Genomic DNA, 27899 nt, shown 5'->3' with positions numbered 1-27899 from the left:
TACCTATATACCTTGTTTATAGCGGATACGGCGCCTATATATATAAATAGTAACCCCTTTTTTAAGTATATAGAGTAGGGGACTACCCTCTACTCTATTTAATTTAGTTTAATTCAATCTACTTCTAACTAACTTGAATTCGCCTGTTATTACTACTTCTTTATAGTGATATATAACCTCTTTTATCTGACAAAAACCCCCCTTCCTTTCTATATAACCCCAGCTAGCCGCCAGCATGCGCAATAATATCACTAGAAGTCATGTGTCGCAAGAAAGGGGATTTCCTTTTCCAATAGAAACAAAGAGCCAAATCCTGAATATACTGAGTTATTTCTAATAGACTACATATTACCGGAGTCTACGGACGCAAGGCAAAGCCCCCAAAGAAATCCCCAATAGCTTGATGGTCATCAAGAGCGGTGACAAGGGAGATATCTAGGCAGAATGTTAGCACCAAGTAAGCTAAAAAGGACTTGAAGATAGAATGTTGTACATTGATCAGGGCGAACAATCGCAATTGCGCCTTCTGCTACATTGATGCCGTAATTCTTGTACGCGTGTCCGTGGCCTGCATTATAGCTCTCATCATCGACGAAAGTTTTGAACAAGTCTAAAGCAGTTTATGTAAGTGGATCTGGTGAGCGATGGGTCATCTGGTTATATCGGTCCATACCTCGCATTCGCCATTTCCCGTTTACTGGAGAGAAGTACAATGGGATCTGCTCTTGCTCTATTTGCAATCGATCTCCGTGAAGGACAAGTATTGGTTCAATAAAACTATCAATGTCCTCGCCTGGTGCAGTAAACTGGCGGACTGGTCCCTCTTCCGAAGACAAAAATCTTGCAAGCTAGAGATGTTTCAGTGAGTTTTATATCCATGTAGTAGGAAGATGAGAACTTGCCCTATCTAACCGCTCAACGCATGCCGAGTCTTGAAGGTTTCCAGCAAAGATGACAACACGCCAACGACCATCAGCAGGCAAAGCTTTGATCAACTGCATTGCCTTTGCATCGCAAAACCGCACCACCTGAGTGCTAGGAAACCGCATACCGACTTTCAGGCCTGTTGCTAATTCTTGCCTGGCTCGGGTAGCAGACGTAATTATAGAATCGTCGTATTTTGCCGTTAAGCCGGCTGTGTATTGGCCTGCCTTAATAAACTGCTCGGCGAAATAGTCAGGGGGATGACCATTCGTACTGTTGGCTTTCGACGAGAAGAGCTTTGTGAAATGACGATCGAAATCGATTAGGTCGGCTGCTACCTTCTCGCGTTCGAGATTGTATGTTTCTAGCAGCTTAGGGCTAGCTCGTCCTTTGAGGACGGCCGCTAATTTCCACCCAAGATTGTATCCATCTTGAAGACTGACATTCATCCCCTGACCTGCTTTCGGAGAATGAGTGTGACAAGCATCACCAGTAAGGAAAACTCGATAGTCTTTGTGGAAAAAGTTCACAAGGCGCTGACCTATCGCGTATGCCGACCACCAGAATGTCTCCGCGATTTCTAGTGAATATGGATAGAAGATCCTCTGGGCTGTGTAATGCAAATCTCCGAGTTTCACACTTTTTGGAACTGTGCCCCGCGGAAGCTCAATATAACAGCGCACTAGAGAATCTCCTTCCCGTGGTATTAGCTGTATCGCAACCTGTCAGCATTTTCTTCGAACAGGAATCCAAAGAATACCTCAGGCTCTGTGATATGAGCAATCTGGGCCAAGAGGTGTGAAGATTCATGTTATAGTGATGTCCACAGAGGGCAGTAGAAAATATGAAACGAAAGGATTGCTTACTAGTAGATTGCCTGAATTCGAATGAAGGGTAGCCTTCTTTCTGATATCTGGAAAGTTTGTTCGAGGGTAAATATCCATAACACCCCAAACGGCATCAGTACTGTCACCAATCATTTGATACCCAAGTGAACGGCGTACGCTACTATGCGCACCATCACAGCCCTTCAGTTGATAAGCGGCAGTCAAAGTAACAGTCATGCGTCCTTTCAGGTTGACTTACCAGTGCGTATTTTGCTTTGAAAATCTCTTCCACTCCAAATCTTTCTGCGGTCACCGTTACTGGATATACATCATCGTTTGCTGAAGCGCTGCTCATATTGACCGTTGTATTGGTTTGTGTGGATGTGATGCCATTAACGTGGACATTCTTGACTGTGTATCCATAGTCGACCGTCTGCTCATTAAAGCGCTTCATTGCATTTAACAGAAAGCCATTGACATTGGCTTGATTCAGAATGACATGCGGTTGATGAGACAATCCGGGCATTGTGTCCGCCGTCCGTCGTGTGCGAACGAGGTTTCCATTAGAGTCTGATGACCAGAAAGCAACCTCAAGGACATGATAAGCTGTTCGCAGTAGCTCCTCCGCTAGGCCAAAGCTTTCGAATACCTCAACAGTCCGGCACTGAACACCATCAGCCTGTCCGAGCTGCATTGGCCCCGAGTTTTTCTCGAGGATCTTGCAAGTAATGCCACAACGTGCGAGCCATGTTGCAGCACACAAACCAGCAGAGCCGCTTCCGCAGATCAGGACATCTACGTGCTGAACCATAGCGGAATGCAGAATATATCGATATATGATTCAAATAGGCGAGGATGACTCTAGTTTCATAACAAACGACCAGAAAGCAAACGGGGAAAAGGTAAGAAAGATGTCAAATTTAGAGACAATAATGTAGATATCGATAAGACCTATCGTGCTCAAAGAGCAAATATCATTTTTGGCGCAGCAATATATACGGTGTGCGAAAGATCCTGGAAAGGATCGTGGGTAGACTATAATGTAAGCAAGCGCTTGCTGAGTTTGTTCTTCACTCAGCAAAAGACTATGCCGCTAGAGAAGTTCTCCGGATCTGCTAGTGCGAGTATGCTTTGCGGGGTCCAAACAATTTGCGGGGCACTAGTGGGCTTGAGGATGGTTGTTCCGAGTCCGATCCGCGGCTGGCTATCCTTGTCGGTGTACTCCGCGGAATATAGCAGAATCAGCTGGAAGGGGCGGCTTCTCATTTCCAGCATCAGAATGACATCCGCCGTGGCCGCACCAGACATCATAGTAAGAATCCACCGTTAGGATAATTGAATGAGAGGACGTCTTGCGGCAATCCTGTGCCGAACAGTAAGTCGTCAAAGTTCATGCCATCTAGATCAATATCTCCTTGGGAATTTTGTTGCCCATGTGCTTGAAATTGTGGTTGTGCTGTGGAAGTCAATGGGGATTTTGATGCTTCGAGGTTCCTCGTCTGTTGAGAAGCAAGTCCAAAGCCGTTTCCATGCATTCTGTTGCTTTGCACGTTGTCCTTCGACCATTGTTTTGTCTGATTTCGAACGCATTGCAGCATTGTGACATATTTAGCCGCTAAGTTGCTTGTATTGCCGGCAGATTTCAGGAATTCCATACCGCATTCGAGCGTTTCTTGTTCGAGTTCCTGGCCCAACAATTCCAATCTAGATTTATCCATCATCTGGACATGTAGTAGGACTCCCATTGATGTGAAGATGTCTAAAAATGATCGTAAGAACTCAGCAGCATGGTATAGATAGCGTGTAGTTAAGAATAACATACAGTGAAGGTTATACCATAACGAATTGAGTAATCGACGATGGTATTGACCGTAGATAATTTGTACGGTCTGACGAGCAGCATATATGCAAGTTTGAGAGCCCGCAATGGCAATAGCTCGGAGGAAATGGTCGTCAATTTGTTGCCGGCTGAATATAAGGAGCAGTTGCCGTTGCAGAAGGATGCGTATTTGCAGGTATCTCATTTTTAAGATTAGCGCGAATTAATCTGATGGGTAGCCAGACAGCCTACCTAACCTGCATGACAGTTTGTTGACGTTGGAAGATCTGTCCATCTGCAACCACAGATTCGGGACGAAGATGCGCCGGTACTTCTTCCCACCAAGACTGAAGTTGGCCATCTAAGAGAACTGCGTGGCCAAAAAATTGAGATTGATTAGAGCTTTCAGGTAACATGGTATCTACACCAGCTTGTCGAGACGCCCTCTTGTTAGTAGTGTACAGATCTCGCAGAATATTGTCGATTACTTTGGACAATTTTATGGTGTGAATGAAGAATGCCGTTGCTGACGGGCGGCAAGCAGGCTGTCGAGGAGCCAACGAGTCGTCGTGAATATATTGGTCATCTACCGGTAATGGCAACGGTACGTCGTACACATCTGCTGCTTGAATTGACGGCGGCCGGCCAAATTTCATACTCAAAGTCCGATCAATAATGAAGCAGCCCCACCAAACTCTTTTTCTGACTTCCCTTTCTACAGTTGAGAGCGAGAAGCCATCGGGATTCAAGTGAAGGCCAATAGTGACGGCAGTCCGAATCATCAACCCAACGAGATTCCAGCATTCATTGAGCTCTAGAGTACCCTGCAGATAATGACACATCAAAAGTAGGGCTTGGATCAGTTCCAAATTGCCTTTCTTAAATATGTGGGAGAAGATAATGTCTCGGGACCGAGCCACAAAAGGTGAAACGGTAGTCATGACCTTTCCCTCTGGAATTGCATCACAGAACTCGCAACCCAAGGCAAATACCAGATTGAGAAGTGCATACCACGACGGTCGTAAGATCGATCCGGACAAGTTTGCCCACATCTTCTCATACTCAGCTCTAAAACTAGTTTCATGAACAAATGGGTAAAGCGGATGGACACGATCGAAGTATCCGTCAATTAAACTATCGGCCAAGTGACGCTCTGGAAGTTCATAAACTGTTTCTTTATCTCTGAATTTGCAGTTGGCGTTACCCCCCGTGGGTTGATACCGGCTGTTTTGCAGATGTACTCCATTGTTATTTTGAGACTCAGGCTGTACCTTTGATACGAAGGCAAATGTTGATGAATCTCCAAAGTACCCATCAGGCCCGCCAGAGTCACTTGGAGACGAGGGATTTGAAGCACTGTTTTGTAGCTCTGCGGACACGCCCGGTTGAATGTTATTCGATTGGTGCGGCAATGGGCCAGCCAGATGTACAGAATCACCTGAGACTCTCAAGTGGTCTGCTGAGGCGCTCCAAAGGATGTCCAAACCATTAGTCTCAGTGCTTGGGTTTAAGATGGACAGCGATGACGGTTGTTGCTGTACCAGTTGTTGCTGAATCTGCTGTCTATTCATGAGGGTCGGAGTGTGCCGTGGCTCGGAGCCACCACGTTGTGGATTGTGAATATTGGATGCCGAGAAAGCCCCGGTCCTGTCACTCATTAGCAGCAGATCAAGTCTAGGCAGCGGACAAAGGAGGAGACCCGTCACTCACTCCCCTAGGGACGACGGGCTCGAGGTCGTTGCATCGGATGAATATAGACATGTGATCCACCGGCTTCGACAGTTTCCACATTCAGGGCGCTCGCCATCGCATCGATGTTTCCTCTTTCGACACCCTATGCAAGCATGCCGTGAGGGCAATCTCCGCCTCTTGAGCCGTTCCTCGGCCATCGTTCCGGATCGAAGAGGGTTCAGCTGAGGTATCGGCTGGGAATCTCGATGCGCGAGCGGAACGCATAAAGTAACAAGAGACAAAATGGTGTCTAAGGTAGGACGTCGTCGACATAAGAAAATCGCCTGTGGGGCCTGTGGGGTTAGTTCGCGGGGTAAGGAACGCAGATAGCCGAGGCGGGGAAGTACCGAAGTAGAGCCGCGGAACGGTTAGATCCGGAGTAGTCTGGTGAATACCCGATAGCAATAATCCTTATAACCGTCCTCAAAATTGCAGAACTCTTATTTCTCTGCTACCGATTGAGACTTAAATTCTCTTTTACATATCAGTCAATCCCGGAAAGAACAACAGTAAAGATGGTGCTCAAGCTTTCATTCGCTTGCTGGGACTATGATCGCATGAAAGCAATCGAGGATGGCAGGGTTCGCCCGGAAGGCATTGAGCTTACCTTTTTGAATTACCGGGTAGAAGAAACGTGAGTATAGCTACCCCACTGTCTGAAATGGATCAGCCTTGCCTCAACGCCCCCAAACTGACCTTGAACGCCAATCCAGCTTCTTCCGTCAACTTCGTTTTCAAGAGTTTGATGTCTCTGAGCTCTCTTTATCCTCATACATCTTGACGCTAAACCAAGAGAGGCCGCCATTTATTGCGATACCTGTCTTTCCATCACGCTTTTTCCGCCACCAGTCGATGTACGTCAACAAGGATGCGGGTATTTTAAAGCCCGAGGATTTAAGAGGGAAGAGGATCGGCATTCCTGAATACCAGAGTGCGCTCAAATTCTTTTGAAAGCCCCTTCCCCTCCACAAAGCTGATCATATCAACTACAGTGACTGCTGCTGTATGGCAACGCGGGATCTTGGAAGAACACTTTGGTGTACCGATTAGCAGTGTGCAATTCTTTGTTGGCGCGATAGAATATTCCGAACATGCGAGAATCAGCAAAATATCGCACTCGTTGCCCCAAGACGTTAAGGTGATTGCCATCAACCAAGGTCAAAATCTCTCTGAGATGCTCGCCAACGGCGAAATCGACGCGATATTTAGTGCCAGCAGACCGTCCTCATTTGACACCTCCCCGAACGTCGGGCTTCTGTTCCCTAACTTCAAGCAAGTTGAGGCCAATTATTACAAGCAAACGGGCATTTTTCCAATAATGCACGTTGTTGCGCTCAAACGAACTGTCTATGAGGCAAATCCTTGGATCGCAAAGACCTTGACCAAGGCATTTGCTCAATCCTTGGAGATGGCGTATGAGCCGCTACAAGAACGTTCCGCATTGCGATATATGCTGCCTTGGTTAGAGGATCATGTTAAGGAGACGCAAGAACTTATGGGAGACATGAAATGGTGGAAGGACGGCTTCACTGAAAACAGGCATGTGATCGAGAAGTTCCTCGATTACCACTTCCAGCAAGGACTCTCGAAACGAAAATTTAATCCAGAAGAAATATTCGCACCAAATGCTCTCGAGACTTTTGTATTGTAGATAATAAGCCCATTGGCTAAAAGAAAAGACATCACAATGGAATACTAAGGTTTCTGACAATAAAACCGAAACGGCCTTCTCTTAAACCTACTCTCATGAGAAGTTTTGGCTACGAATCCTAGGATGAGAATGATATGTCAATAAAACTACGAGACTTGATAATGTGTTATGTTAAGTTACGACACTTCATTGTCCGTCTATTTTGGTCCCATACCTATAGGGCTTTGCTACACTTCACAATGATTCGATGCAATATCTAGGGTTGCGATGTACAACGGAGAATTGTCTTCTTTTTCTTTAGGCTACACATACGTTCACCACAGAAATGGAACTCCATGCATATAACAATTCAATACATGTGGGTATGCTGCACAGTTAAAATTTAAATAACCATCTATAACACCGTTGACTATGCTCACCCTACAAGGTGCGGTCGAAATTAGGCCTGCCCAGCTTCTTCCTCCATTCGGCACCCTTCCACATCAGAAGAACCAAACCGGAGTACAAAGAAAAAGTGATTATGGCAAGAACTGCCCAAGCAATGCCGTAGGTGGTGGTCTGGGCGAATGGAATCTGTCGTAATAACGTATTAGCCCAATTCCCGGAATATCTGTTGCCAAGATGGTGGAAAGATTTTACTTACCATGTAGAAACCAAGTGTAAAGGAGAAGGTCAGACGGCCAAAATTTAGAAGTGTCGAAATTTCAGCAGACTGCGGTTTATAACAATCCGTCAAATAAGCAAAGATGCTTGTAGAGACAATCTGGAGACCGAAAGCGGCGATACCGACGCCAATGACCGGGCCAGACCAATGTGTTCTGTACTGCAGGCATACGCCTTCGATAATCACACCAGCTGGAAGAATAAAAGCTCCAGGCCAAGTGGCATGGAGCCTCGCCTCAGGCTCTGCTTCGCCTCCATGTCGCTTGTTGGCGAAGTACAAGAACTTGTCACTGACTGACCCGGAGACCAGTTCCCCAAGAGTAGCTCCTACAGTGGTAGACAGGCCAATAGCTAATCCTACCTGTGCAGTGTCAAATTGGTAAATGCTACCAAATGCTGCGGCACCGGTTACTGCAAACAAGACAGTTCCTGCACCAAATGCGATGCTGTAGTAGAAGCCTGCTAAGAGCACAGAAGGATACTTCATCATTATGAAACAATGAGTAATGTCCCACACACTGAGTCTACGCTGCGTGGAAACTCGTTTGAAATTGAAGAGTTGAGACCAGGAGCGCGTGTTCTCGTGGGAAGCTCCTGTAATCGAATCGCGATGGTAAAGACTTTCAGGGAGGCAAAAGAGGTTAACAAGCCAGGTAGCTCCAAGGATAATTGTTGGGACCCAGTAGCACCAGCGCCATCCAGCGTATTTGGCTGTGAAGCCACCGACTATGGCTGCAACATGTGCGCCGTTTGTCACGCTTGTTGTTGTAAGCTGTACAAGAAGCTATATTCAGGGTCGGTTTGACTTACAAGACGACGTATATACCCATATACCTGGAGAATAGTAAGTGTCATAGAGTTACAAGGTTGAGTTTAGCCGCAACACAACTTACAACCCACGCTGATGCATGAAATACATATCAGAAACCACAGAAGCCCCTATACCCATCCCAACTGATGTCCCAATCCCTACAAATGCGCGCGCAACCAGGAGCGGGGCCCACGATTGGGAAACAGCGCAGCCAGCATTAGCGGCAATACCTACCGCAGTAATTATTATGTACACCGGCCGCCGTCCATAAACGTTTGAAATCGGAGAGTATACTAGAGGGGCAACACCAGCAAACACTATAGCTATCGTCGTGCTGTAGGAAGCTACAGTAACAGTGACGTTCATAGCTTTTGCTAGTGGAATAAAAGCGGAATTCTTTGGTTCATATTATTAAACGTATGGCAAATATTTTGAAGTATGAGGACTTACAACGGTGCCTTGGGAAAATGGACCAAGGAAACCCAAAAATGAAACCTGAAGCAGTACGAAGAGTTTGATCCATGGTGACCAGTTTAGAGGATCTGCTGATTGTCAGAGCCAGAATTCTTCAGATAAAAATCAACCTGTACTGTAGCGTCTAACCTAGGGGATCATCAGAAGGTTGAGGACGAAGCGGGTATCCATGTGGATCGAGCTTGAGTGCCCCGTCTGATGCTGGGTTTTCTGGGACAAATTCATGTCCATGTGCAGATGCTTTAGACTCAACGTCGTCGGTATACATATTGAGAAAGGCACTAAAAATAGATGGGTCTACTGTATAGTAAAGGGATAAGTCGTGTATAAGATTTGGGCTCCGAAAAGAGGAAAAGTTGGGACTATTTAACTCTTGAGGCTGGAGCAAGTCAAGAAAGGTATAATCAGGTGGCTTCCGGATGAAATATACATTCCAGGTCTTAATCGAATTTGGCTGTCTAGTAATCTGCGGCCGCTTTTACCAAGGATTGTAACGGTTATTGCGCTCCTGAGCTAGGAAGCAATAGTTTGATTCGACGTAGCCTTTTGGAATTCCAAATCGAGTCGTTATAATTGGTCAATCAATTACGCTGCCTTGAGATTCGGAACGGAGACTAGGTTTGTAAATTCTTGGATTAAAGCTCGTTATTGAGGGGTACAATAAGTTACTGTCACAACCCAAGACATTCAGGGGAACCGAGAGTATTCGCGGAGTATTTGCGGAGGTGGCTTGTATATGCGGAGGCTTTGCGGAGGTGGCTTAACCGTCCCGCGGAATAGTGTGGGGATCCGAGAAAGTGCAGCCGCGGAGTCGATGAAAGCCGCGGCGTCCCATTCACAGGCGATAGTGGACATGATCGTAGAAACGTCTCTGTTAGCTGAATAGCAAAGCTGTAACGGAGGATCTTCAAGCTCTTGATTTTCGGCAATGTCTTCCGTTGACTGAGATTCCGGTATAATAAACGACTCCTTACCACTACTCTTCAAGGCTCAAGTGACTTCTGATCAATCATTTCCTCCACCAGAAACTGAAATCAATAATTTTTTCTGCATTATCCGATTGAGACCAACATGCGGACAGCGATCATAATAGGTGCTCTGCCAGCCTTAATGGTTGTTTTACTATACCGTCTCTATCAGAGCTGGTGCAAATCGCGTGCCCTAGACCATATTCCGACCCACGAATTTGCAGATGGAGACAATTCCCGACCGCGGTATATTAGCGACCTGAGGGACTTGCTAGAGACTGGATATCGCAAGTACAATAAATCCGGACGTGCCTTCAAGGTTCTGATCCCGATTGGAGGATATTCGGTCAAATATCGTGTAATCCTGCCTAAGGATCACTTGGAAGAGATGAAGCACTTGTCGAACAATGTTTTCAGCTGGGCACTGGCATCGGGGGTTATCTTTGCGCAGGACTATACTGGCGCTCCAAACCGTGGTCCATGGTCTGGCAAAGCTCTCCGAGTTGGGATACATCAGAACCTGGGGGATATCACAAAAAAGCTGGACCAGAAGATTGACCAATATTTCGAAATGCATTTGCCACAAAATCCGACTTCGCCAGGCTCGATCACATTCATGGACTTCTTCGTTCCTGCCATAGCCAATATCACGAACGCTTTGCTCGTTGGGGAGAAGCTTGCTTCTGAGCCCGAATGGATCCGTCAGACGTGCGACTTTGCCGTGAATCGATACAAATCTGCAGATGATGTACGAGCTTGGCCACCATATCTTGCAAGGGCGGTTGCTCCTATGATACCAAGTGTCAGGAGACTGCGACAAAGCAGGTCTTATGTGAAGGCCCAACTTACACCTATGTATGAGGGCCTCAAGAGGCGTGAATTACTGAGTTCAAATGAGAAAGCAAAGTATCGCAAGGGTACTTTTGGATATGAATGGCTGTGGGGCGGTGCACCTGATGATGTTACTCTGGATGACTTTTCGGATACCATGATGCGAACTTTGATCGCATCCATACATACAACTGCAAAGACAATCAGTGTTGCACTAGTGGACATGTTGACCCAGACTCAATACCTGGATGAGCTACGCGCAGAAGCGAGAGATGCTATACTACCAAATGGATCAATCGACATCGACAGACTCTTCAAGCTGGATTGCTTTTTGAAAGAAAGCCAAAGGCTTACGCCAGTGTTTTTATGTGAGTCAAGATGGTGCAACATTTAATTACTATAATCTAACAAATCGCAGTAACCATGAACAGGATCGTCACCCAACCCTACACGTTCAAAGTCTCAGGAACACATGTTCCAGTTGGGACAATGACGACTGCTGCTACCGCCGCTATTGCAACTGATCCAGATACCTTCGGTGATGACTCGAGTGAGTTCGATGGGCACCGATTCATGCGTCTTCGAGAGGACAATAAGTCTGGCGAAAGCGCATTTAAGATGGGAATGGCCACTGAAGACTCCCTTGGCTTTGGGCTCGGTAGCCAAGCATGTCCTGGCCGATTTTTTGCTGTCAATCAGATGAAACTTATGCTAGCAAAATTTCTTACTCGGTGGGACATGACCCTTGAGAAGAACGGCCAGAAGTATTTGGGGGGACGGCCAAAGTACGAATACTATGATTTTTCGGTTGTAGCACCGGTCGAGTACGGTATGAAATTGAGGAAGTACGAGAAATAAATCTGTATGGAGGCTAGGGAAAATAAGGCCAAAATAGGATAAAATACAATTGTCATAGAAACGCACCTTGGCAATACCAGGAGCATGAATATTATTTCTAGATTGAGAGGAAAAGCGTGTCTTTTACTATAGCATAATAGAATTGCCCGCTTTTATCTCTGATTCTCTCAACTTCTAGGAATTACCGGTGTATTACCGTGCAGGAGGTTGGAAAAGGCTTTAGAATTAACTTCTGGCCTAGCGTGCTCTTTGCAAGTGACTTACAGCTTACCATCACTTGACCTATAATCTTTAGCAGATGCTTGATGACTATCTTATAGTTCACTAACATTAGTAGAGTTTATTTGCGTTTCTTGAGTAATCTGTGAGCGAGTACTTCTATGACTTTATTGGCCCATTTTTAAGTAACATACAGAGAGATCTGAGGTGATTTCGCTGGTTCGTGATAAGTCAACTCCCTAGTAATCCCTGATCGAGAGATCGGAACATCGATCCAATAGGAACTCCACCACTTCTTCTGCATCTGGAGTCATCTCTCTGAAGGTAGGATTGTCTGTGACTTAGTTGAACGGGAATTAAGGGGCGCTGTCTCTTTTAAGTTTAGTCCAGTAGGACCAACATATAAAATCCCACTTATCAAGCTGATGGTGCTTGTAACGACATCAACTTCACTCATATACATTTATCTACCCTTGAATCGCCCCTCATTTAATCTACACTACAACACCCTTCCCCACCGCCACACCTGCGCCCTTCTCGCTATCACTATCGGCCTCTCCCCTACTATCAGCCTCCGCCTCCTCTGCCTCCCTCTGCTCATCACCCACAAATGGCTTTTCGGGCACACTCCACGCGGCCGTCGTGGTAAACGGAATTTGGAAGACAAATAGCGCAAATGCAAGTATCAGGGTATTGATGTATTTCCAGTGCGTGGCGCTGGTTACGAATGCGAAGGTCGAGCCAAGGGACTCGAAGGAGCGGAGGAGGCCAGTAGTGCGGGCTAGTGTGCCGACGCCGTCGTCGAGTGTTCCCTGAGGGAAGGGTTAGTAGTTTACTGGACAACTGGATTGAAGGTTTATATGGATAGAGTTGGCACATGGTGGAGTGGAAACAAGAGTGGAACAGAAAGAGAGAAAACATACCATTGTCCAATAAAGATACGTATTAAGCGACTCCGATGCAAAGCTCCAAAGAATATAAGGCGCAAACCCCCTCCCAAAGCCCGGCGTAATCCAATCAAGTTTCGGGGATGTACGATCATACAGCACCTGGTTTGTCGTCTGCCAGATCCACAATCCCAAAATCAGACTCAGAAGCCAAACCCACACGATCTTAGCACGGAAGCTGCGTTTCCATGGCTCGTAATCCAGCGCCAAACCTGTCAACAAATCGCCGCTGATGCCCGCGACGGCTGTGAGGAAGCTACCAAGCGCACGACCGCGAACGGAAAAGTACGTTGCAAAGTAGTTACTGGTGTAAGTGCTGCCCCAGTTGCCGACAATAAAGATTGGAATGAGGAGGAGGATACGGCGGGTTCGAATCAGTCGCCAGATAGCTTTTCCTTCTTTAAGCCAAGTTGTGTGCTTTAGGTTGGGGACTTTGGTGCCATCATCACGGATTACCTTGTCCGGAGGAGAAAGAAGAAGAGCAAAAGGGAGACCGCAGCATTGGATGGCTATGAGGACAAGGTAGGTTGTATAGCCGACTTTGCCTGTCTTCGCATTTTTGGAGTTAAGGGCAAGATTAATACTACCACCAATAAGTGAGCCACATCCGCGAATTCCTAACCAGATACCAACTGGTTGATATGTCAATGATAATACTCTGCTTCGAGTTATAAGGACAGGGCCTCACCATAGCGTCCGCGTTTCTTGTGCTCGGGATAGCCTAGTGCAATCGCTGCTTCAGAGGCCCACAACATACTAGCTGAGAATCCACATGTCACAGCACCAAACAGTACAAACCACACGGTTCCATAGCGGTTGTTGGTATAGAGACTTGCAGAATAGCAGGGATAGCCCAGTGTTCCAAGCTTTCTGATGTCAGAAATAAATTCTTCAATAACATACTCTGACTGGCAACGTACTACAAGCGTCCATTTCAGGCCAATTTTGTTTGACACAATGCCTCCCGCAGTGCAACCAAAGACCATGATGCTAAACACCCTATTAGAAACATTCGGATATCGCTGAAGGCCCTACTTACCCAAAGGTAATGGCATTCGCAGCATTGACAAGGAACGGCGACTCTTCACCTCCTGCACCAAGACCTGAATGAAGAGGCCGTTAGGCCATTGATGTCGAGATCGCAAGCGTGGTGACTCACTGTTCAAGGCATTCCAGATTCCAGGATTCATACAGGATACCAGTCCAACAATCAGAACCTGAACGAGCGTCCCATGAAAAACCCTTCGAAAGAGGCTGACGTTTTGTAGAGGGCTCCGCTCCAGCGACTCAACGGAGCTTATAGCAGTTGATGTGTCTTTCCCCATCTTGATTCCTGGCGAGAACAATCTGAAAGAATGAAGCAAGGAGATAACTTACGATCTTATACCTTCACATAAAACCTCCGAGACCGATGAATGCTATTTTGTAACATAACGGAGGCTATTTCTTGGAGAATAAGTTGATGTTGTGATCGCTGGGATCTACTTCATCATTGTTTCCTCCGCGCTGGAATTTTGCCCATAGCCTGGTCATTCTCTTTGTTCACCCCACTATTCTTCACTCTTTAAATATGTGTTGGCGCCCGTCTGTGTGTATTAAAGGCGGCGAATTCAGGGATATTTAGCCGATCAACTGCGCGAAGCCCCATATTCGTAAGTAGCGATGTTAGTAAGTACGTAGAGGACAAGAGGAATCCCATGCAATTATGGTACTTGTGCTGCTGGGCTCAGGACGACAATGAAAATAATAGCCATCTGTCAGGTCCGGCAAACAGAGAGAGAAAAAAGCTGGTTTCATTCCCGCCTGCGGCTAGCAGCGGGCCGGACATCCGCCAAGTTGGAGCTTCTCGGCCCAGACTCCAGACAGAGAGTAAAAGATTATACTAGGTCTAAACAAATCCCTGCGCCGTCAGTATCCACAGCGCCTCAATTGCTGCAATCGTCCATTTTGTGGAGAAGAAAGTGCTAAAGCCATCTTACAGAGCATGGGGCCATTTATCCAACTGTGTGACGCTGCCGAGTATGACCAATTTGGGTTCACTGGGATTCAGGGAATCAATTTTCGCATAAGCAGAATCCGACAAATCTTCAATATCATACACCGTAACCCGTTGCAATTTGTGGGTTTTCGCTGCTGGTGCGGATGTAACCGATGTTGTGATTGCTGGGGTAGGTATCACCATTCCCGATATCAACGCTAAATGCTGTCCGTACAGAACGGCTGACACATGATATATGTAGGTGTATATAGATAATTCATCTCGAACGGCAAGCTTCGAGGGTCATGGGCAGATCCTATTGAGAGCTCCAGCATGGCAAGTCCAACTCATTCTGAAGGCATCCCCGCCGCCATCAGCCCAGCCAAGAAGCGCATTATCATGCAAGCCTTTGTGATGGGTTGCGGAGGGCACATGTCGATTGGGCAATGGCGGCATCCCGAGGACCATTCCTCAGAGGTGACAGACCTGGAGCACTGGACAGACATCGCGAAGCTGCTTGAGCGCGGCAAATTTGATGCGCTTTTTCTAGCCGATGTCCTCGGCGGATACGATGCTTATGGGGGGAACATGGACAGCGCCGTCAAGACCGGGACACAATTCCCAGTGGTAGAACCGACATTGATTGTCCCTGCCATGGCAGCCGTGACGAAGAACCTATGCTTTGGCGTAACCGTCTCGACAACGTATGAGCATCCATTCCAGCTCGCGCGGCGCTTCAGTACGCTGGATCATCTGACCAAGGGAAGGGTGGCCTGGAACGTCGTGACATCGTATCTGGAGTCCGCTGCGAAGAACATGGGTCTTGATACGCAGGTGCCACATGACACACGGTATGAGATTGCTCATGAGTATATGGATGTTGTCTATGCGCTGTGGGAATCCTCGTGGGCCCCGGACGCACTTGTTTATGACAAAGCCACGTCGACCGTGGCCCGGCCAGAAGGCGTTCGCCCGATAAATCATAAGGGGAAGCACTTCTCCGTAGCTGGTCCGCATCTCGTTGCTCCATCGCCGCAGCGGACTCCATTTATTTTCCAAGCAGGCTCCAGTGGGGTCGGCTTGGACTTTGCAGCAAAGCATGGAGAGGCCGTCTTTGTCTCTGGGCATGCGCCGCATATTATCCGGCCCCGTGTCGACGTGATCCGCAAGACAGCCAGAGAGAAATTCGGACGGGACCCAGCGGAGATCAAGGTCATTGTCAAGGTAACAACAATCATCGATAAGACTGATGAGCTCGCCCAGGCCAAGTACCTCGAGAACAAGAGGTATGCAGACCACGACGGAGCGTTGACCTTGATGGGCGGCTCTGGCTTGGACTTGAGCCCCTATCCACGAGATCAAGACTTATCCAACACACCGCTCGCACAGAAATTGGTCGACTCCTACCGCTGGAAGCACCTGGAATCTGAGAAGTGGACGACTGGAATGCTAGCTGAGTTTGGGAGCATTGGTGGAAATGGCCCACTGCTTATCGGCTCACCAGCCACGGTGGCAGATCAACTTGAGGTGTGGCTGGATGAGGCAGACGTTGATGGGTTCAATTTTGCGTATGTGACATGGCCCGGCACATATGAAGATATTGTGAATTTGCTAGTCCCGGAGTTAGAGAGACGGGGTAGACTCCCAGTGGGCGAGGAGGAGCCACGGACAATGAGAGAGCGCTTCGTGGGACGAAAGCATGTTGGAAATAATCATGCGGCGGAAAAATACAAGTGGGCAGCTCTTTATAGGAGTGAGTGAGTGAGTGAGTGGCTGAATGGATGAACGAATAAATGATTAAATGATTGATTGATTGCTAGATTGATAGATTGATAGATCGACAACCTATTTATAAACCGTACGGTAAAGGTAGCTGACTAAGTAGAGTGCGCACCCCGGCACAGTTCGACCAGGAAAAGAAAAAATGACACTTTTCTACGGGACGGTCCCGACCCAACGACCGATCATCGTCCATTATTCTCCATTATTATTCGACAACATGAAAGGGTTGCATGCGCTCCCAAAGAGCATTCTCCACAACGTTGTGTCCCACCTGTCTCCTGGCCTTGCCGACCTCCGAAACTGCAGTTCTGTCTGTCGAGCACTAGGAGAAGCTTCAACCACAGCACTTTACAATCACATCGACCTAAGCATAGATGAGCGCTACGATCCAGACGCCGATGCCAAATCCAAACGGCGACAGCTTCGGCTGGTGCGCTCTATCTCTGAGTATATATCATCGTCCGATATTTATTTGTTCAGGCTAATGATCATCTCCAGAAATCCAAAATTAGGGGCCCTTGTACGGATTTTCAAAAATTACCACAACCCTTTTGGAGACTTTCAAGATGCGACTCTAGATCCTGACAGCTCTATGCTCATTGGCGCAGCTCAAAATATGAAAAATCTCTCTAGAGCCTCTCTTACGCCAAATCAACTGGCTGCTTACATCATTGCCACTGTACAGTCTTACCCACAGCTTGTAGAGTTGACTGTCTACGGACTTAAACCGGAAGAGCACATCTGGAGCATGACTCCTACGTCCCTGACAACCCTCAAATGGGAAGTGCCACCTGGGTGGAATAGCAGCGAGCAAAACCCATGGGATACAGCTGGTTTCCTGGTGAACGTCGTTGAAGCCACATGCCCTAGTCTGGAATGGCTAGACATCTCTGTTTGCCAGATGAGAACGTCCCTGCCCAAGCTACCAGTAGTCTCACCAGACAGAGTTCAGCAATATCGTGGAGCGCAAGCTACTCCAGCGCCCAAACTCGCACATCTACGACATTTTGGATTTCGATATCAATACGACGGGGGACACCGAAGAGAGATCCAGGTAGCGTTTCTCGACTTTATTAGGAGGCACAGACAGTCATTGAAGTCTGTCACAATTCCTGTCGGTTATAGGCCTTGGACAAAAGAGGAGTTGGACTTCATCCTGCAAGTCTGTAGACAGCTGCCAGACCTAAAAGATTTAACTTTGGAGGCCACCAGAACAGGCCAAACTGGGGAAAACATGACCGGCTATGAATTTTTCCATGCACTTACGACGAATATCGCGAGTCCCCATTTCTCCATTGAACGCTTCTCTGTCACAAACATTGACGTTCCATTCTCACCAGCTATTGGCAAACTCTTTCGTCCGTGGACAAGTCTCAGGTTTCTTCGGCTGGGAGACGGAGACAATAATAACGGTCCCTATCGCGACGATGGAAGATTGGACTTCAACGCATACAAGCCTGTAAGTACACACCACTTCAAATATGAATAATCTTTTTCGGTCTAAGGAGATATAGGATCTATTTCATTTTATCGCCGAGCTTCCCCAATCTTTGGAGGAGCTTTACCTTGAGATAAATGGGGAAGGCTTGTGCGTAGACGACGACGAAGATTTTGATCCTGTGTGCGATTTTGGAACTGAGATATTCACAACTCTTCGCCGTCTTCATACTTGTGATATTCATGCCTGGATTTCGAATCTCGATGGAGGTCTCGGGCAAATTCCCGAGAAAGCGGTCTTTTACAGACGTCTTCCCCACCAGAACTTAGAAGACCCCGAGTTTCCTGATCGTATGCAGGGGAGCAAGATCAAAGATGTGTGGACTTCGAGAATGGACTGTGTATATCAAGAGGATGATGCCGCCGTCACAAAGAAATGTAATGTAGTAGAGTTAAAGGGCCATGAGGGAGACTTTGTAGGAAGGGATGCCGCCAAGATCTGGTGCGATGGGTTCACATCTAAGGAGTCAGAGGACTGTCCTGGTCCTGACTATTCTTGGCCTTTCTGGGAGGACAAGGTAAAATCATATCCTATGTATAGAAGGGGATTCTAGGATAAAACAGGCTTATGATTAGATGATTCATTGACGGACATAAAGGCCGTAAAGACGTCTCTAAAGTCTTCTATTTCAGGCAAAAGTTCTAAAATTTTATCCCGTCTTCGTAAGCATAACAAGGGCATTCGTTCAACGCTATTTCTATATAATCTTGCGCTGCTATACTGTTATCCTGGTGTATAGTTTAGGGTTTCTTATTAACTGGATTGCTATAATAGTCGTCTAGATCTGTAGATTTACTTCTGGTTGAAGTGTCTCAATTTTCTAAGCCCATGCCTTACGAGACAACTAGGTTACATGATAATGAGGTTCCTATAGATCAAGTTTAGTAAGTACTTTAGCTGGACCTAAGCTATAGTATAATTTATATATAAGAAGCCATATTAATTAACGGAAAAAATATTGAAATAAGAGTTAAAAAGTAATCCTGATAATATATTAGTCCTACGTATAAGAATCTAAGAGAGAGAGAGAAAAGAATAAAATATAATAGGTATTAATAGAATAAGATATAAGATAGTTATAAGTTACATATATCATGTATTACTAAGTAGGGTTACATACCTTATAGATATATACTTAATCATGTAACGAGTACCTATACTAGTTAAGAATACTTGGATAACGTTAACCTATTCTATTATAATTCCAGACTAGAGTGTTACATTTTCTTTAAAAAAAACTTACCTTTAGGCTTTGGGTATCTTTGTTAGGTTCCGCCCCGCAAAGATGAGAACATAAGCTATTGCAGGGTGTCTGTCTGTTTAAGTGGCATTCAATTGGGTATTTGTATAAGATGGATTTTAGGGGCTATTTATAGAGGATCATCTGCTTGTACGTAGCTAGAATACCCTTTGAACATCGATTTCATAGCGACTATAGCATATCCTGAGCCGCATCTTCCAGTCTTCTCCTTCCTTCAGCCGAACAAGGTTGCAGTTGAGTGATGATCTTTGCTACTTGCAGACAGTCCCATAACTCGTCTGCCAAGGTAGTGCACACCGGTACTTTATTTTTAAGGCGTTCAGTTTCCTGCAGTCCACCTGTAATCATTTGGTCCCGTCCTGTTTAGGTACAAAAAGTATGGGGCTGCCTGCTGGCGGGTTCAATTCCCTGATGAACCCCTTGTTTAGATTCACGTCGATGTATTCCTTGAGCGTCCTTAAGTCTGCTTCGGGTTGCACGGAGATCAATCACGTCCTACAAAAATACTACGAGTACAAAATGAAAGGTTTTAAGGCTAAGGTGAAGTAGAGCGAGTTCGATAGTTCGTGGCGTAATGATTAGAGGCGGAAGGAGAATGTGATTGTTTAGAAGTTTGTGGATAAGATTACTACTATCGAAGAAGACGAGAGAGGACAGCGGGAAGCTTGATTTATGATTAATAGCTAAACATAACGTGGTTAGCAAAGCGTATCCTGCCATTTAAGGAGTTTTGATGTTTTAATGCAGGGTGAAACTGCTGGTGCAAAACCAATTGCCGTGGATATTATACATACGTCTTAGGTTTTAAGAACGCAGTTCCTTCCAGCGGCTTTCCATAATGCGCGCAAATCAACGTCACCAAGCTAGGTTCGGGATCTTTCCCAAATTAAGTGGCAGTACTTGGATAGGGAACTTTGAAGAGGCCAACAGATGATCCCGGTGCGAGCCGAAGGAAGTCCCTAGAGACTGTCTCTCAAAGTTCGTCACGGTCAATGTAGACTATTGTGGTGAATGGAACCCTGTTGACCAATTTGAGTAGTAGTTAGCCAGTAAGTCAATTCTAATAGCTGCAATGCAAATTTAAGAACAGTTTAGAGACCTATAAGTTACAGCGGCTGGGGCTCCACGCCATGTAATAACTTAGTAATAGGGAAAGTACGTACGCCATAGGCAGGACCTTTGAAAAATGGCAGTTCAACCATTTCCATGAAATCTTTAGGATGTTTCTTAATAACAAGTTAACAACACGGACCATCGGATCAAGAACAAGCATCAGACGCGGAACACCAAGTCTGTCACAAAGCCACTCATACGAAACCCTTGAAAGGTCGAATTCGGTAGCACATAATGAGTGTGTGATACATTGAAAATTATCGCACCGGCAGTATGTTAAATCGTACGTAGGATATGTCTTCCACCCATCGCCGGTCATGTGGTGTATGTAGCGTTTATCATCAAGCATACGACACCTTAGACCGCCAAATCCCACATTTAGGGATTACCACACTCCAAATCCTCCTTCATCCAAATGACAGCCTTCTGTGGTTAATATTTTCTATCTCCCATTGCTTGAAACTCGGCCGAAGTCTCGGAGAAAGGGCTGACACTGAGTGGACAGGCGTATCTAGGTTTTTGCCTTCGCCGCCGCTCCCTTGGTCCACGCCTTCAGCCTCTAAATATAATTTTAGATCAATTCCAGGTACAACAAGAGACCTGAGAACTCGCACACCACTTGTGTTAAAATAACAGAATGTTAGAAACCTACTAGCACAGTGTAAAATATCTGTCCTGCCCCTATTGATCAGATCTTCTGCCAGCTCATACAGGCCGAGAGAGTTATCGCTAGAACTGGTGACCCGCACGGGCTTAAATTCTAGCCAGCTAACAATCTCTTCGACAGCAATGAGGAAACTTCCTTATCTGCCTGATGGTTTTGTGTCATCAAAGCGGAGATAGCATTCACCCCCACCAAATCTAGCAAATCCGAAATGAACCATGATCGCTTTGGTGTGCCCCAAGGGAAGAAAACCTATTAGACTCTCAAGGTAACAGGATAACGACTTCGCTATCCCCTCAGACCCAACGGATTTCTCATTGTATACATCTGCAATTTCCAAATTTTGAACACTGCATCCGGATCTATAGTGACATCGTTAGTGGCGGCTAGGCCTTTTGCTTTCGGCGATGTTGGGCCTTTGGGGGTTTGGGCTTGTTTGGGCTCCTTGGGTGTCTTTTTCTTCTCTGGTTTCGGTGCATTGAGTTTTTTGGGGTGATGCGCAATAGACTTCACTAAGCTACTGTCCATGGCTTCAGTAGGATCTATATGCCGTGAAGCTGTACTTTCTGCGTTGTGACCGAGGTGAGTCAAATCATACTTTTTTCGAATTCTGCCACGAGCTAAACCTGATCCGGTTTATTTCCCTGAGATTTCGCTTGGGTAGACCGCTCGCAATCGCTCAGGCGACATGGATCTCGTGACTGTTCGCACACATTATTACAAAAGACAATAAAGAGAAAGATAGATTCAAGCTTTAACTTTATCCTTAGCCATTTCTCCTCCTTATTTATTCCCCGAAATGTGAAGCTCTAGGTATGGTCTTAAATTGAGGCCTTGCGATTTTGATGTTCCTCGCTTATTAAGGTATTTCGCCCCTGAAAACTAGTGCCCCGCCAAGTTGGGTCGGATACCCCCCATCTTTCCACACGCGGAACGAGCCGGTTAAACGAGCCGACCCGAAAGCAAAAGCGGATTAGCGCTAATTGTCCTCAGGACTAGGTCTCACGACCAGCCTACGTATTGAGTACGTACACGATCAGCCTAGGTAGATACATGCCTAGTCTACGGACAGGATCTTTCAACATATGCGACTCTATACAGCAAGAGATTGTACGACTCTGGATTAGAATAAGGCCTAGTAGCCCCCTCCCCCGGCTAGCGGATATACAACACTTACCTTCCCTTACCTTAGGGGCTGTACTTCTTTACGTACACGACCAGGCCTCGAAACCAGCCCTCTCGGCATAATTCCGCGCCTGTCGTCCACTAGTAATTTAGTCTCCCAAGAAAAACCGGATAATAGCTCTTATTACACGTTTTCAATTTGTAGATGTTAATGGGCACAGATATAGTACATCGATCACTTGGTTAGAGAGTCGGTCTACAGGCCACGAATTGAATGTTGGTGTTCTCGTGGTAGTGGTTGAAGGTCTAAAGATCTAGCTAGGTATGAGGAAGGATCATATAAGGTGTGGCGGCCCGGATTCCTGAGGCCTGAGGCTAGACCCTACGGCAACAGACCAGTACATACCTAACTAGATGGCAAAACACCACGGTAGTTGGGCAGGGGGTTGGACTGGCCACCCTAGTCAACGTCTAGCCACCCTAGCCATCCGGCCCCGCTGATGGTACTGGCCTGGGTGAAATTTAGATTGCATTTTCTTGAGCGACATGGGCGGCCGACGTCGGTAAAGTGAATTTAATTTGAGTAGCTAGTCCGTAGGAGCTGCTTCCAAAAGACTAACTACCGCGTATCTGTTTGCCGATATCATGGGTTACCAACCTAACCTCTATATACCTGTTTGCCGCGGAGCCCCCCTTACCGCGTATAGTAAACCGAGCGTGGCCCTAAATTGCCGGTCTGTGATCGACAATGAAGAAGAATGGTTGTCTTCCCATCAGTTCGACAACGGCCAAATCCTAGCTCAACGGCCGAACCCTCGCCCCCTGCTTCTCAAGCACCCCGATGTTCAAATTCCCCTTTGACTCTATGAAACTAGGCGGGTGCTTTAGATGCAAAAGTTCTCACATCCCTGCCCCGGCGTTGATAGCTAATCAGCAGGCACGGTCTTTGAAAGGTATTGTGACGACCCATAATGATATTCTATTTTGAGCCTAATACTTTTGATGTCATGGACAATCCTGGTGAAAAATCAAACTTTCTATTCAACTATTTTATAGAGGCATAGACACTAACGTTGTTGCTGCCACGGCGCAAAAATTATCGTAGTCATACATCTCAATTGAGACACAACCTCCGCTTACCCTCCCAAGATCACTCGCCAGCGCATGCCAGCTGCGGTGGTCATATTCAAATCTGCATTGGCTCAATGGTCCTCTTCAAGACCCACGACGTTCAGCCTATGCGTCTTTGGAAGGGGCCGGCTCAAACTTCTGCGTAATATGCGTCCACTGCGTAATATGGTCCTTTGACTGCACAAGATCCTGCTCACTACCCGTGTTCGACTTTGCATCTCCAGCATCATCCGAGTCTGTGCTCGCAATAACTGTCGTCGTCATACCGTTATTTCCAATTGGGCGTAGCATCATGTCGTTGTCTATGTCTAGGTTGCTAAACTGGCGGCGCTGGAGCGTGCTGTCTTTAGGCATGCTTGAAAGGTTGTTGCCGTAGTTGCGGCCCGAGCTGTATTCCCCAATGAGACGGGGTAGGTAGCGGCGGGCAATTGGCTTAAAGGAGGGAATAGAGGCGGCGAGAATGCCCACGTTTGTCTCAATCACGGACCAGTACATAGGCTTGGCAATGGCCCAGGTGGCGTCGGGACTTGTGAGCATGGCCGGGACGAAGGTTATGCGGACGATAGAGGAGATACAGGCACTGAAAGCCAATTGTCAGTCCAATGCCTTGCTCTAAAGAAAGGGCGACGAGAAAAGTGAATGGTCATCGGCCGTGTAAACGTACAAGAAACCTAGGCAGAACATAATACCGATTGCAAACTTCTGTTTGGTTGGCGTTTGAAGACCAAGAACCATTCTGATAGGCATGGCATAGGTGATCAGGTCAGTCAGGATATTCAGCGCCGCATTCGATAAATAGAAAGCATTGATGTTGACACATTTAGGTTTTAGTGACGTATCCCAAGCACCCCGAATTGGGCTGCATTGGAAGATACAGGTCAAGACGTTGGCAGAACATTGGCATCCCACAACCGCCATCATGATGAAGGCCATTTTCTGGAGCGTCGTATCACCCAGCCGCGAGTAGAGAGCTAGAACTGACAGCTTTATGAAGCCGAGACAACTGTTGTAGAAAATGGATGACATCCATACAATCTTTAACAGATCAGCGGAAAAGCTTTGTAGGGAGAAGGTGTATTTATTACCTTGGCGTAGGCTATAAAATTCGGGCCCCCCATTGCCTCTACTTTCTGAATATGATCTCCAAGTCCATGATGAACAGCTGGTATATATTAGCCAACGCTGCCAATGCTCGACTCCTTTTCACTCACCTAGAATTGTCACAATTATGAATGCCCAAGACAGAAGCTGGGTATCTAGTCAGTATAGATATCTGTGGTATCAGATGTCTTCCAAGCTTACAGCTGCTACAGACATCAAAGCTTTAGACATATGATCAGCATTTTGTCATCGTTGGTAGAGATTCTCACCCACCATCATCAAGTCCAGTGCTGTGAATAATAAAAATCCGAGAAAAGAGACGCAGAGATATAACGATAAACGTAATGACTGCAAACAAAATGCAAATCGCAACTGCCGTCGGCCCCTGAGACTCGCTCAGGTTAACCGTCGTCGTCGCCGCCGACATGATGACAATGAATGGATGTGAATGAATAATTAACAGCTTCTAATGGAGACGACGACGAAGGATTGTAATGCTGAGGTTGACAATATCATCTGAAGCTCCTTTAGAGTTATCCAGAACTCAGCTCTGCACGCTCTACTCCGAGGAGCCAGTGGAGAACAAGATATAGCCAGTCGAGCTTGGACATATCAGGGCCTTGTAGTATACTTGTATTTCGAACTAAGGTCCACGGACCTCCAAAGTTTCGCGGAGAAAGGGGCGCCCTGCATATATTAGTACCCGGTACGAGTAATGCCTGGCACGGGCCGCCCTACGTAAATGGGCGATGGTACCCTGCCAGCTGCGGCCTTGTTGAATATTGTTGAACCGGGCCGGCCTCGTCCCGCTGTCTAGTAAATGTCAGGACACACAGGAAAAGGGGTTGACCTAGTCCGGATGAATTGATCCGTCCTATTTGAAGAAATCTAGTAGCACATCGAACTAGCCACGACGGATACTTAAAAAGAACTGCGCGCTAAACTTGGGAGTCTAGAAGGCGGAAAATGGACGCGACAATACTCTTTCCACGCTCTTAAACTTAGAAACATCGGAACTAAACTGATCAATTCAGATATCGTAATGGCTGCATGGACCCCAGAGGTTATTGATTAAGACTTGGAAAGAAAGAATTCAGACCTCGTCTGCGTCCGATCTTCAGAATCCTATCTCACTCGTCCTGATTTACAACTGTTTTATACCAAAAGCGCTCGCCTCCCAATTTGTAGCCACATGTCTTTCCAGAACCCAACACCTCCTTTGACTACAAATTGCCCTTCCTTCTTCCCTCGCAAAAGCTCCGGGCGGAAACTGCGGAAGAACTGCACCAGTTAGCAAATTGAATGCCAACAAGCAGGAAAAACAAGAACCGTACCTGCAAAGGCCCCTTATACAACTCCATGAGCGCAATATCCTTGCCCAAGCACGTCCTCGCCCCGTACCCAAACGTCATACTGTACTTATCAAACAGCTTCGCCTTCTCAGCATCCATCCACCGCTCCGGCCTAAACTCATTCGCATCGGTACCATAGATCCCTTCGTCCCGATGAACCAGCCACGGGTTGCACGTTACCTCGGCACCCTCCGGAATAAACTGGCCATTGATGACAAGGCCGCCCTTGGGTGACAGGCGTGGAAAGATGTTGGGTGCCGAGGGGCAGAGACGCATGCTTTCTTTGACGCAGGCAATGTAGTAGGGGCAGTGTTCTACCACCTCACTGTATTGCGGCATGGCGGAGAGGCGGCCGGCGCGGGTCGCGGCGTCGACCTCGGCCATCATCTTTGCGTAGACGGCCTCGTCGTTCATCACATAGTGCACCAGTGCCTGAAAGGCCGTGCCCGTCGTGTCGGCACCGGCAAGGAGAACAAGCAGGACTTCGGCTTTGACATACTCAATGTCAAGGGGCTTGCCATCGTCATCGCGAGCATCGAGCATGCTGGAGATAATTAGCTCGTATCCTTAGGTTTTGCTGGGATCCTGCAAGACGTACGTTTGCAGAAGGTCAATTCTATCTCCCGTCGTTCCATTTTCAATATCCTTCACACGCTGATTCAGCAGCTTGTCCCGGAAACGCATCAACGTCCCAATTCCCGAATCCTGCTCTGGGCTTGCAACAAGATACTTATTCAGAAAGGTCGTCTTTACCCATGTAGTAAAGGGGTGCAAACGAGCCATCAGTCCAAACGCCGGGAGGCCGTCGTGGAACCCTTGAATGAGCCCACCGACATCAGTCCCTGTCTTGATAAAACCAAAGGGAGCCCCAAAGCCAACTTCAGAGATGATATCATAGGCCATGAAACTGGGAGCAGTTAGTCATGAACTCCAGTAAGTGATGCACGATCTGATTTACACTGCCCAAGGCGAGAAGTCAAAGCTTCGGTTTGGCTTAGCGAAGTCCTCGTCCAGTTTGCGGATCCACTCAGAAATGCTTGCATCTATCAGAGGCTCCATCTTCTTGATATTGCTAAAACTGTACTATTCGTGATGTCAGTTGCTGTATATTGATCTGGCCTTCAGTGGTAACGTACTGGGCCAGCCATTAACTTCCGGAAATGCGCATGGGTCTTCCAGCTCTGCATATTGAACAACGACTCGGTCTCTCCAAAACTGCCCGTGATGTAGTGCTTCGTCTTGTCTGCTTGTCGGTGGTAGATGGTGGGCAGCGCGGTTGCAGAGCTGACAAGCAGCAGCGTGGGAGTGATTCGAATGATGGGTCCTGCGTTACGTGGTCACAAAATCAGTATTAAGGAATAGAACTTCGGTCGTTGCGGAACTCTTGATACCATATTTCTTGTGGAGGTCGTATTCCACAAAGCGCTCGTCCTCTTTGATGTTGTGATATGCAACCCATAACCTCGTCACACTGGCCCAGAATGGGCCGGGGAACTTGGAAAGAGGGTGAAAGAAGCGGTAGTAGACAATCTGGTAAAGGATAGAATAGAGGATGTATGCGACGATGGCGAGAGCCGCATTGGTGAAGGTGAACTTGGAGAGCAAAGCAGGTAGTAGTGCGGTCATCTTTGCAGCGTAACTACTGTACACCAAAAAGATGTTTCTATGCGACGAACGACGAACGGTTCCACCTTGCTGAGAAATATCAAACGGCGTGTGGCCCAACTCCGCAAGCCGTACTGCCACGGCCGCTGCGGCACGTCGACACGCCCATTCCGGCCAATACTCCGTCGATGCCGCTCATGGGTTTGATCGCCAATCGCCGCCGTGTATATTGCTGGGACACGATAGGGAGGATTCCCGGCCGGTTGACGTTGTAGTAGAGTGGGTAATCAGGGTTATTGGTGGTCGGGGCAGCCAGCGACACGAACGAAAGTGGGATGGAAACAATGCGACCCGGAAAACCATAAAAGCATCGATCGACCCAAGAACTCTAACCCCGGCTCCTTCGCCCCGGAGCCCTGTCCCGGCCCGTGGCGCCCCGTAGGAAGCTCCCGCTGCCACCAGGCGACCCCGGACCCCGTCAGATCTGCTGCAGAACTTCCCCCCACGGGCCCACGCATGGGTTCTGCGCTTCTTAAGATGTTGATGCTCGGCACAGGCCCCCTAAA

General features: G+C 47.1%; 10 protein-coding genes across 10 annotated transcripts; 4 read left to right on the top strand and 6 right to left on the bottom strand.

Moving 5' to 3' along the window:
- Positions 1-302: 302 nt before the first annotated feature.
- Positions 303-2826, bottom strand: M430DRAFT_196778 (hypothetical protein). The gene is made up of 6 exons (XM_024864126.1): positions 2011-2826; positions 1791-1952; positions 903-1634; positions 674-848; positions 494-610; positions 303-435 (listed from the first exon to the last, which is right to left on the bottom strand). Exons 1-6 carry the CDS (start codon positions 2560-2562, stop codon positions 359-361), a joined length of 1815 nt encoding a protein of 604 aa, XP_024723560.1. The 5' UTR covers positions 2563-2826; the 3' UTR covers positions 303-358.
- A 232-nt stretch (positions 2827-3058) lies between these two features.
- M430DRAFT_15715 (hypothetical protein) lies at positions 3059-5459 on the bottom strand (the record flags this gene model as incomplete). Its single annotated transcript, XM_024863308.1, has 4 exons — positions 3059-3510; positions 3574-3770; positions 3823-5217; positions 5281-5459. 4 exons carry the CDS (start codon positions 5457-5459, stop codon positions 3059-3061), a joined length of 2223 nt encoding a protein of 740 aa, XP_024723559.1.
- A 396-nt stretch (positions 5460-5855) lies between these two features.
- M430DRAFT_63606 (hypothetical protein) lies at positions 5856-6954 on the top strand (the record flags this gene model as incomplete). The annotated part of the gene is made up of 3 exons (XM_024869069.1): positions 5856-5935; positions 6015-6232; positions 6294-6954. The coding sequence occupies 3 exons, from the start codon at positions 5859-5861 to the stop codon at positions 6950-6952; spliced, it is 954 nt and encodes a 317-aa protein (XP_024723558.1).
- Positions 6955-7372: 418 nt separating this feature from the next.
- M430DRAFT_96150 (hypothetical protein) lies at positions 7373-9168 on the bottom strand (the record flags this gene model as incomplete). The annotated part of the gene is made up of 6 exons (XM_024869927.1): positions 7373-7525; positions 7596-8373; positions 8426-8449; positions 8509-8822; positions 8877-8971; positions 9030-9168. 6 exons carry the CDS (start codon positions 9166-9168, stop codon positions 7373-7375), a joined length of 1503 nt encoding a protein of 500 aa, XP_024723557.1.
- A 980-nt stretch (positions 9169-10148) lies between these two features.
- M430DRAFT_87541 (hypothetical protein) lies at positions 10149-11449 on the top strand (the record flags this gene model as incomplete). The annotated part of the gene is made up of 2 exons (XM_024869643.1): positions 10149-11067; positions 11118-11449. Coding segments are annotated over 2 exons (1251 nt in total), but the record flags the coding sequence as incomplete, so codon positions are not given.
- A 736-nt stretch (positions 11450-12185) lies between these two features.
- On the bottom strand, positions 12186-14048 carry M430DRAFT_55813 (hypothetical protein; the record flags this gene model as incomplete). The annotated part of the gene is made up of 6 exons (XM_024868564.1): positions 12186-12588; positions 12700-13355; positions 13412-13589; positions 13644-13713; positions 13763-13826; positions 13883-14048. 6 exons carry the CDS (start codon positions 14046-14048, stop codon positions 12271-12273), a joined length of 1452 nt encoding a protein of 483 aa, XP_024723555.1. The 3' UTR covers positions 12186-12270.
- Positions 14049-14827: 779 nt separating this feature from the next.
- Positions 14828-16544, top strand: M430DRAFT_196759 (hypothetical protein). Its single transcript, XM_024864124.1, has 2 exons — positions 14828-14891; positions 14964-16544. The coding sequence occupies exon 2, from the start codon at positions 15035-15037 to the stop codon at positions 16460-16462; it is 1428 nt and encodes a 475-aa protein (XP_024723554.1). The 5' UTR covers positions 14828-14891; positions 14964-15034; the 3' UTR covers positions 16463-16544.
- Positions 16545-16648: 104 nt separating this feature from the next.
- Positions 16649-18726, top strand: M430DRAFT_196747 (hypothetical protein). The gene is made up of 3 exons (XM_024864123.1): positions 16649-16930; positions 16982-17942; positions 17998-18726. The coding sequence occupies exons 1-3, from the start codon at positions 16701-16703 to the stop codon at positions 18532-18534; spliced, it is 1728 nt and encodes a 575-aa protein (XP_024723553.1). The 5' UTR covers positions 16649-16700; the 3' UTR covers positions 18535-18726.
- Positions 18727-23647: 4921 nt separating this feature from the next.
- Positions 23648-24776, bottom strand: M430DRAFT_89434 (hypothetical protein; the record flags this gene model as incomplete). Its single annotated transcript, XM_024869653.1, has 5 exons — positions 23648-23855; positions 23940-24310; positions 24361-24437; positions 24487-24531; positions 24650-24776. Coding segments are annotated over 5 exons (828 nt in total), but the record flags the coding sequence as incomplete, so codon positions are not given.
- A 644-nt stretch (positions 24777-25420) lies between these two features.
- On the bottom strand, positions 25421-27413 carry M430DRAFT_114266 (hypothetical protein). Its single transcript, XM_024861549.1, has 6 exons — positions 27120-27413; positions 26865-27052; positions 26687-26811; positions 26327-26635; positions 25711-26272; positions 25421-25657 (listed from the first exon to the last, which is right to left on the bottom strand). Exons 1-6 carry the CDS (start codon positions 27352-27354, stop codon positions 25532-25534), a joined length of 1545 nt encoding a protein of 514 aa, XP_024723551.1. The 5' UTR covers positions 27355-27413; the 3' UTR covers positions 25421-25531.
- Positions 27414-27899: the final 486 nt, after the last annotated feature.

This window comes from Amorphotheca resinae (assembly GCF_003019875.1).
Source record: "Amorphotheca resinae ATCC 22711 unplaced genomic scaffold M430scaffold_2, whole genome shotgun sequence".
In the NCBI taxonomy this organism is placed as follows: domain Eukaryota; kingdom Fungi; phylum Ascomycota; class Leotiomycetes; order Helotiales; family Amorphothecaceae; genus Amorphotheca; species Amorphotheca resinae.
This window is presented reverse-complemented; position numbering and strand designations above follow the sequence as displayed.